General features: G+C 30.9%; 1 protein-coding gene across 1 annotated transcript in view; it reads left to right on the forward strand.

Moving 5' to 3' along the window:
• Positions 1-10,681, forward strand: part of LOC106469366 (tubulin-specific chaperone E-like) — a 20,940-nt gene that overhangs the window by 8,358 nt on the left and 1,901 nt on the right. The window contains exons 4-12 of the mRNA XM_013929853.2: positions 1,377-1,565; positions 2,013-2,115; positions 2,209-2,384; positions 2,537-2,666; positions 4,232-4,381; positions 4,614-4,767; positions 5,151-5,216; positions 7,336-7,395; positions 8,548-8,639. Coding sequence (XP_013785307.1) covers positions 1,377-1,565; positions 2,013-2,115; positions 2,209-2,384; positions 2,537-2,666; positions 4,232-4,381; positions 4,614-4,767; positions 5,151-5,216; positions 7,336-7,395; positions 8,548-8,639 — 1,120 coding nt within the window. The remainder of the gene's footprint in view (positions 1-1,376; positions 1,566-2,012; positions 2,116-2,208; positions 2,385-2,536; positions 2,667-4,231; positions 4,382-4,613; positions 4,768-5,150; positions 5,217-7,335; positions 7,396-8,547; positions 8,640-10,681) is intronic.

The raw sequence follows: 10,681 nt of genomic DNA on the forward strand, positions 1-10,681 counted from the left end.
GAAGCACTCTTTTATCGTGAAACATTGTACAGGGGTGGGTGTGTGCATTCAGAAGCACTCTTTTATCGTCAGCATAACTGATCTAACGAAAGTCATTATTTGAAACTGTAATCCTCAGTTGTTCAGGGTACAGTTTATTGTTACTCAGTGTGACCTAATGTTTTATATTTAACTCTTGATGAAGAGGACTTGAATGTTACATCAAAATGGATAGCATTAATTTTGCTCTTAGTGAAAGGTTATGTTAAGTTTACTTAATGATGTAAATTCAGTGTAAAATATTTACAACCAAGGCATGATGTGCTAATAACAACTCAAATTCATGGTTGTTTCACACAATAATAATTGTTTTACTAGACAAGCATCAGCTGGTGAATGAAGTGCATCATACAGCAACATGAAATATTGATCGTAGTGAAACTTGTGAGGACATAACATTTCATTATATTACAAATTTCTTTTCACCAAAGGTGTGATGAAGAGGCCTAGTACATTCTTTAATTTGCCACACCTTCTGTTGTGGACTGCTTTTGTCTATTCAAAGCTCACCAGCACAGCTTGAGTCAGCAAACCAAAGAAATACAGTTCGGCCTCTTATAATAGTGATATGTATATATCATATGGGGTTATTGATTCCAATTTAACTCACCATATATCATATTGTATGATATAGAAGACACTTTTTTGAAAAAAATCCTCTAAGAATCATCCTGCACCTAATATGTGAAGTTAAAGAAAATGCATCTGTTATTTTTGCCTCCATAAGCTAATTTCTACCTAATCTTTCCCCAGATAACTGTAAATTAAAATATAAAAATTAATCTATGCAAAAAATATATGACTAGGCTTATAATTAATGAAAAAAATTTGCTAAATATATGAGTGGACTTATAATAGATAATAGCAAATCCAAGATGATTAGAATCAGTATAGCTGAGAAGTTCACCTTCTCCAGTGCTAAGCAGAAAGTGTTTCTGAATTCTCATGAACGAAACTGTCTACTACATTCCCTATTTGCAATGTGCAACAGTTATTAAACTGTTATTTAGAGTAAACACTTAATGCTTTGATACACTCAAATGTTTTTTTTGTTTTCCCTGAATATTCTTTGCTAAAATATTGGTGTGTCGTATATACCCATGCATCTTATATAAGTTAAAATACAATAGTTACACATTATATTTTCCATTTTACCTTTGGTGAAAAGAAATCTCTAATGTAATCATTAAACATCTGGTTCACTGTATAATATTGAATAATAACTTAGGTGCAGTGCCATAATATTATTCATATACCTTAATTAATTTAAGTTACTATATATTGAGTTAAAAACTTGAAAACTTCATAAATATTATGATATTTCATTGTTTCTTCAGTCAGTTAGACAAATTGGAAGAAGTGGTGCTACGTGAAATGAGGGTGAATGGTGCAGGTCAACCAGGAGAATTACAAACTCTCATATCATCAGTGACAGTTCTGGATCTTTCACGTAACCTGTTATCTTCTTGGTTAGAGGTTGCTCGGATTGCTGAACAACTGTTGTGTCTCAGAGAGTTGAATGTGAGGTAATTTGTTAAAGGCAAAAGAAGTTGTGAGGCAAGAACCTTGGTACAATCAGTGTACGCCAATAGATGTTTAATACAGACCTACCTCCATTGCCAACATAAACCACTAATTTTATTACTGACAAAATATTTTTGTGTTCTTGGTGTGTTTTGATGACCAAAATATATATTATAATGATTACTAATCCTAGTATGAGTTAGTTGTGTGTGTCTGTTCAACATCTACAGTTGAAGAAATCTTACAGGATTCATTTAAAAACAAATCTATTCCCTAAACTGAATTTGTGGCATAACTTTAATTCGTAAAGAGTCCATAACTGTTTTCACTTGCATGTATAAATCTATATTTGAATGCCTAGCAGAGTCAAATATGTTTAAAAGTATTGTTTATAACCATAGGCTTAAGACTGTTCCGTAAAAGATTTATAGTTTATTTGTTTTTTTCAGTGAAAATTTGATTCCAGTTCCAGAACATCCAGAAGACTTACAGCCAAGTTTTTGTACTCTAAAAACGTTGGTTTTGAACAAGATGAGTTACAGCTGGGAACAGGTAATATTCCTTGTATTCCTTTTTTTTAAAAAAAAAACATTAATTTGAGTATTTGAACTTGTTTATCTCAAAATCATTATTTTTATTTTACAGGTGCTTACTTGTTCAAAAATGTGGCCACAGATCGAACGCTTGGAACTTTGGAAAAATGAAATCTCGTTATTATCCACACCTGATTCCAATACCTTGCTATCTCTGAGATACCTGAGCCTTGAAGACAACCCTCTGTATTCTTGGCAGGAAGTTTGTAAATTAGGAAATCTACCCAGGTTTGTTGAAGTGATCTTGAAAATGTTTCACTGCTCAATAAATATTTATGAATAGTGTTATTTTGTAAAAGAAAATGTAAAATCATGTTATATGTTATTTTAAAAGAAGTTATATTTGTGCTGTTTTTAATATCCATTTGTTATATATTTAGACTTGAAGTTTTGTGTCTGGGAAATACCACCCTCTCAAACATTCAGTTTCCTGGAGTTAAACCTAACCAGAAAACAGATCTTTTTCCCGTACTTCAGTGCCTGATGATCACGCACAACAGATTAACCCAGGTAAGGTTGGTCTCTTGGTTTAATTTCTCTTATTAAAGTTAGTGAAAAATATGTTTATTATAATGGCTTAGGATAACATTGTAGGAGTGGTGCCTGACATCATAGGCTGTGTTTTACAACTGTTATTTTGTGCATGTAAAAAAAAGAATCATTTACAAGCATTTATTTCTAACCCAGACACATTAAAGAGATTTCAAGAAATTCCTTATCATGATCAGAAGTATATGAATTTAATAAAAATGTACGAAATATAACTTGAAAGTAAAAAATGAATCCTAGTAGCCTGTCTTTAAGTTAATATTAGATCTTCCTCCATCTTTTCCTGTATTGTTAGTTACAGGTTGAGTTAAAACTTCATAATGATTTTAACACCAGTGAAAAAGACTTTGAGAAAGGGGATTGATTTGTACTGACTATTTATATTCAGTATGTTTTTTTTTATAGTCTCATTGAACTTATAAAATCACTGTGATATATAAAATGAAATATTTTTTAAAATTAAATTTTGTTTCACTATCCTGAAGAGGAAAACAAATAATATTATTTCTTTATAACATACAATTCATGTAAAGGTTTCTATACCAACTAGAGCTCAGTCAAACAAATTGAAAACCCAGAGGCAGATGATATTTTAATTGTGTTCCTCTAATATTTCTTAAAATTATTTAGTTCCCAGCATCTTAAGCATAGCTTACCACCAGTTTATTTTTAGTAAAAAATAAATCAATCCAAATTATCACTGTGGAGTAACAGGTGACTGTAGATTAGGGTTCATATTACACGTAAGCCACTTGTATCAAATCAATGAGATTCTTAAACTATATTGAAAACACCCGTGAGGAATTGTAAACTATCTAACACCAGACAGTTTTCTAGCCTATAAAAAGTAACGAAAAACACACAAAGATATTGTAATTTCCATCATGTTATCCTCCACAATTGAAAGCTGTGTTCCAAAATCTGAGGCTCAACTACTTTATCAGGTTCTTAGTTGGTTTATGTTGTACTAAAATCAAGAATCTGAGGCTCAACTACTTTATCAGGTTCTTAGTTGGTTTATGTTGTACTACTATCAAGAATCTGAGGCTCAACTACTTTATCAGGTTCTTAGTTGGTTTCTGTTGTACTAAAATCAAGAATCTGAGGCTCAACTACTTTATCAGGTTCTTAGTTGGTTTATGTTGCACTACAATCTAGACAAAAATTAACATACACCTTTTTAAACTCAATTTAATTTATTTCAACACTGACAACGAATTATAGTTTATGGCCGAACAAAACACTATTTGATCTTGTGTATTTGTAATTTGGTCAAGAAGCAATACAAAATAAAATAGGTCAAATTGCTACAGTGGCATGCCACTGATTAAATGTAAATGTTTATGAAGGAACTTTTGATAAGCACAGATTTACTGAATATTTGATTTAAGCTGGAGTATTTCTGTCAGCTTACTTGTAACACTCATAATTTCCAGAATATAGAGCAATGTAGTATGTTTCACAACTGTATAAGTTATGAGAGAATTTTTATTTTAAGATATAATTATATTTTTTACTTTGTGTAGTGGAAAGATGTAGCTGAGCTAAACAAACTCATAAATTTGAGAGAACTTAGAATTTCTCATAATCCAGTGATGACAGAATTTACCCCAGAAACTTGTCGACAGTTGGTCATAGCAAAAATAGACTGTTTACAGCGGCTCAATAGAGAAGAGGTGAGGAGAAAAAAATTTTACAATTAGTTGACTTAGGGTAGACATGTCTTATGTAAATTTTGACTTAATAAAATAAGAATAGGAATGTAGCAGGAACAAAAGTATAAAATGAATCACTGCAATGAGAACAGGAAGTTTTTAAAAGCTTTTGGTTATATAACAAACGATGTCTAATAAACGGGTGTTTCATACTCGTTAATTCCACATGTAACTCTTAAACTACCGTTTACAGGTGACAAGACAAGAAAGACGTGGGGCTGAATTGGATTACCTGAAACGATACTGGCAAAGCTGGATCCAGAACGGAGGACATTCTGATTTGCAGAAAGCTAAACCTACTTTGGACTTCGTAGCAGAACACCCCAGGTTTACTAAATTGATTGAAAGTAAGTTACGTTTTCTGATTACACAGAAGATTTTCAAGGAATTGGCAAATGAACCCTGTTTAACTGGAAGTTTTTGTTATTTCAGATAATAATATGATAATGAAACCAAGAGCAACTAAATTATTATTTGTTATGTTTAGTGATTATCAATTATGCTTTGTTTAATAAACCTGAAATATGTAAATCGTATTAAATAATTACCCAAGACAGATCCATCTGAGCTTTTGACTTGAGTGTCATGTATGCTAGAAATTTTATCTTTTTGTTGTTGTTGTTGTGAATGTGGTTATTAAAAGGTAATTACATTCATACAGATAACACTTTTTCTGGTTTATTCTTTTTAGACAAAGTCAAACGTGCATTTTTTTTTACATTAATTCTAGTTTTTGGACCACTAGAAGAATCAGAGGTGCGACAACAACATTCATGTCTGAGAAACAGCTTGATCAGTATCCTTTATTAAATATATATTTTACCTGTACAGTAAGATTTATTAAAACTTTATAACTAATGTACTTGGATATATCAAACATCGAAAAAAATTAAAAACAAGTCTGAGTTACTGTAAAACAAAGAGTAATTGTATAACTCCAGAAATTTGACATCACAGGTCTCTGTGCCTGGTTTTACTTTAAGGTTACTTAGTATAATAAGATCAATGTTAAGGATATTATCCAAGTGTGAGTTTTTATGAGATTCATATTGTTTATTAGGATTTCAGAACTTGTATAAATATGTTTATGTTTAATATATCTTGACAATTTAAATCTGAGCTTCTCTTAAAAGGGTAGTAAATAATGCAGCTATTTTTAATGATGTATAACTTCATGTACTTGAAGGCCAAAGTATACGGAGTGGCCCAAATGTAGGTATGCAGATGATAACTGATAATGTATTTAAAGTAATTAAATTAAAACTAAAGTATACAGTTCATAATTGATAATTTATTTAATGGCACTTTACACATGACATGGAATTATGGGAAAGTTATTCCTTCAGGTATTCAAATTGAAACCCGTTGCTGTTCACACAATCCTGGAGTCTGCCTGCCACACTTATGCAAACTTTCTGACACAAGTTTGTCTGTCCATCAAATTCTGTAAATGTGTCTGTGATGTGCTCTTTCATTTCATCAACATTGTATGATTTCCTACTGTTCACTTTGTCCTGGAGTGCTCTCTAGAAGAAAAAGTCCATAGGGGTACAGTCCAATGACCATGGAGACATCTCGATTGTGCCTCTGTGGCCAATCCATCTCTAAAGCAAATTTTCATCAAGACAATGGTGGATTGCATTAGTGAAATAGGGTGGTGCTCCATCTTGTTGGAAGTAGAACTGAGGGAAATCTGGCTGCTGCTATAACTCTGGAATGATGCAACTCTATACCTACTTTTGGGCCATTCTGTATATTAACTAAGAAATAAGTTCATGCACATGAGTAGGAAAACAAGTGTATACTACATTTTTTCTTGTAGTAAGTTGATTAATCCCTTAAAAACTGAGGAGAATGTGTTCAAGACTATTTTACGAAACTTACAGGAGATATTGCCAGATTTTTAAATGTATAGAAGACATTGCCAGATTTTTAAATGTGTAAAAGACATTGCCAGATTTTTACATTTTTAGAAGACATTGCCAGATTTTTACATTTATAGAAGACATTGCCAGATTTTTAAATGTATAGAAGACATTGGCAGATTTTTAAATGTATAGAAGATATTGGCAGATTTTTAGATTTATAGAAGACATTGCCAGATTTTTTCTTTTGTAGAAGACATTGCCGGATTTTTAAATGTATAGAAGACATTGCCAGATTTTTAAATGTATAGAAGACATTGCCAGATTTTTTCTTTTGTAGAAGACATTGCCAGATTTTTTCTTTTGTAGAAGACATTGCCAGATTTTTAAATGTATAGAAGACATTGCCAGATTTTTAAATTATAGAAGACATTGCCAGATTTTAAAATTTATAGAAGACATTGCCAGATTTTTAAATGTATAGAAGACATTGCCAGATTTTTTCTTTTGAAGAAGACATTGCCAGATTTTTAAATGTATAGAAGACATTGTCAGATTTTTAAATGTATAGAAGACATTGCCAGATTTTTAAATGTATAGAAGCATTGCCAGATTTTTAAATTTATAGAAGACATTGCCAGATTTTTAAATCTTTTTCTGGCTGAAATAGAAGACTGTTGTGACTTATGAAAGCAAGAGATTTTAGAATGATTTTGTTTTTAAAAATAAACTTGATATCATTCACCTTTCTACTTTATCAAACCTTTGATGTCTGAAGAGGTTTAGAAGTCGACATAGTGAAGAGAAGTAAAAAACTATAAGATATTATAAAATAATTTAGATCACAAATAAATCACAACTCTTGACAGATATAATAAGAGAGATGAGGCAATAAACGAGCAAGATTGATAATCATAAAATTATAACGTTAGACACATAAGAAGTTAGTCATTCGTTGTGATTTTACCGATTGTTAACATTATAAGTTCAAAAGCTTAATCATAAATAGAAATGTGACTAACAAGTGGTTATCCTTAACATGAATCTTAGCTGTTGAGATCTGTACTCCTAACGATCCTAGCTTTTCACCAGTGATTAAAAAACTTCCATGTAAGTGTTTTTGTTTACGTTAACACAATCAAAATCTCATTTCATATAAAGGTATCACTGAAATATAATAGTTTTAAGTAAAGGTTCTTGTGACATGTTGCAGAAGGTAGTTAACATTGTAATGTCATTGACATAGTAATCACTTACCAACTGTAATTTATCAGTGACATCCCCGAGTTTTGTTTTATTTTAGTCACTTTATTAGCCTTTTCTTACATATTAATAAAAAAAATATGTGAATGCATGTATATGTGTATAACAAAATGTGTGTATGAAAATATTTTATTCTGTAATACACAGTTCCAAACTCCACATTTTATGGTATTTAAAACAGGAAATTGGACATTAGGGTTTGGCATTTTTTCAGCCATTTGATTTTAATGAAATTTTAATCTTTTGTGTTTTCAAACTTAATTTCGTGTCTGTTCCGTCATTAATAACCTTTTTAAGGTAGGCAGAGGTTCATATATTAACATAAATACTATTCTGTATCTGCCTTTGAAAAGACTTAGTTTGTAAATGGTTGGTCAATAATTCGTCCCAGTGGAAAGTGAGTTGTAGATGTAATGCCTTGATATTTCATGACATTACCTGTTTGTATGTTAGCTGACCTATAATTCTGTTCATTGGAACATGAGTTAAAATGGAAAAAGTCAATTGTTTACTGATTATCCTTGCAGCAATTAATGTGGATATTTAGTGCCCCAGAATGGCTTAGAATTCGTCAGAGTGCATATAGACCTTTTTGTTTCCAGGGGCCGCATGAATTCCAGCTTTTTCTGTTCTTGTCCCTGGTTTTGGCTAAGAAAAAAAATGTCTTAAAATGTATCATAATCAACCAATCCCAGTCTTCTTTTAAAATGGATTTAGGCAATGTGTTTAATATATGAACTTTTGTCCACCCCCAACCAAGAGAAACAGCAGAAGTTGTGTAAAGAAAATTGCATCCAAGCCAACCTTAGTTTTAATCCTTTTCTAGAATAGTTTTGAATTGTAAAAGAACAAAAACCTCACGTTCGTTAGCACTCTATAGTTTAGTGAATCATAAATCAGTTTACAGTTTATAAATGTCATTAGTCAGTGCTCAAATTTAAAACATTGCAAACTTTAGAACTCTTTGACATTACTAAACGATTATTTTCTTTCTTGCAGCCACAATGACTGTGGGGAAAGTCAAAGCTTTGGTGAAACGGATATATAATGTTGGTATTCATGAAATGAGATTAGGCTGTGTCAGCAGTCAGGTATTTTACTTTTTTTCTGTTAATTTTATAAAATAGTTGACTATAAGCATCCATTTAGTAAATAGAAGCTATAAAGCTATGACCTTGTAACTACCAACATTTAGTAAATAGAAGCTATAACCTTGTAACTACCAACATTTAGTAAATAGAAGCTATAACCTTGTAACTACCAACATTTAGTAAATAGAAGCTATGACCTTGTAACTACCAACATTTAGTAAATAGAAGCTATACCTTGTAACTACCAACATTTAGTAAATAGAAGCTATGACCTTGTAACTACCAACATTTAGTAAATAGAAGCTATGATCTTGTAACTACCAATATTTAGTAAATAGAAGCTATGATCTTGTAACTACCAATATTTAGTAAATAGAAGCTATAACCTTGTAACTACCAACATTTAGTAAATAGAAGCTATAACCTTGTAACTACCAACATTTAGTAAATAGAAGCTATGACCTTGTAACTACCAACATTTAGTAAATAGAAGCTATGATCTTGTAACTACCAATATTTAGTAAAAAGAAGCTATAACCTTGTAACTACCAACATTTAGTAAACAGTTATTTATCATAAATAGTCTCAGACTCGTAACAGTTTACACCTGTTTTCATTTAATTGTATTATTTTATTACTTGTTTAACCATGGCTCAGTATTAAACTTGCATAACAAAGTTATAAATCACCTAGCAGGCATATAGCTCAAGCAACAATAAACAAAGTATTGAATTATGTAACTCACGAGAAGCGTATGTTGCTCAGAAGTAATGTTAATGAATCAACTTTTAATATAAATTCCAGTTTCTTAATTTATAAAGGAAATATTCAAATTAATTCTCAATATTTACTTTTCTGTACCACATGACACTTGTTCACTCTGAATTGTCAATTTGAGATATGCATACCACTCCTATAGGATGTTAACATAAATTACACGCTTATAGATATTTCTAAGGTGTAAACTACTTTTATAGTGTCCAGTCTTCTTGCCTTATGGAGATATAAACCATGCCATGCCCTTCTATGTCAGATCCTTCTTACAGTAAATGCCAGTGATTTTCTCTGACATTTTCTATTGGATTATTTATAACCAATGGAAATAGGAGATTTTGATTTACCAATTTTCTATCAGGCTAGCTCATTCACGTGACATGTTTTAAATCATTTGGTTTTCATAGATGACATGTTTTAAATCATTTGGTTTTTACAGATGACATGTTTTAAATCATTTGGTTTTTACAGATGACTTGTTTTAAATCATTTGGTTTTTACAGATGACATGTTTTAAATCATTTGGTTTTTACAGATTCATTGTTGCTATTACTGAAGTCACCTTGACCACGTAATGAAATTATTTTAATTCACTTATAGCTTAGTTAGAAAGTAATTTAATAGCATATTAAAGATAAGTAAAAATTACTTTATGTATTACTACCATTTTTACAAATAAATAGGATTAAGTTTAGTTGGAGGCTGAAAGCAAAGAAACAAGTACTAAATTTCTTGTTTTTTATGTATGTGCTTTATTTATTGTTATACAAGTAAGTAAAATTAGAAACTTATTAGGTTAGACAAGAAAGTATATATAAAATCATTTCTCAGCAAGATATGCATGCGAGCTTCTTGTGGTTTACATAAATTAATACCTTGTAACTCGAGCTACACACTTTGTTACACAGGTTTAGTAGTTAGACATGGTCCAAAGAGTAATAACATTCAATGAAAATTACATAAGTTAATACCTTGTAACTCGAGCTACACACTTTGTTACACAGGTTTAGTAGTTAGACATGGTCCAAAGAGGAATAACATTCAATGAAAATAGCTGTAAACTGTTATGAGTCCGAGACTACTTAGGATAAATAACTATCATTTTCTCTTACAATCTGCAGTCATTCTAGAAAAACCGGTAATTTATATATATATATCGTAGTCACAAGGTTGGTCAAATAAACAGAGTTCTGATAGTGTTAGAGTACAGACACATTTTGTTTTCACTTAGGAGATTCTAGAAAAACCGGTAATTTATATATATATCG

This window comes from Limulus polyphemus, unplaced genomic scaffold (genome assembly GCF_000517525.1).
Source record: "Limulus polyphemus unplaced genomic scaffold, Limulus_polyphemus-2.1.2 Scaffold3448, whole genome shotgun sequence".
NCBI lineage: Eukaryota > Metazoa > Arthropoda > Merostomata > Xiphosura > Limulidae > Limulus > Limulus polyphemus.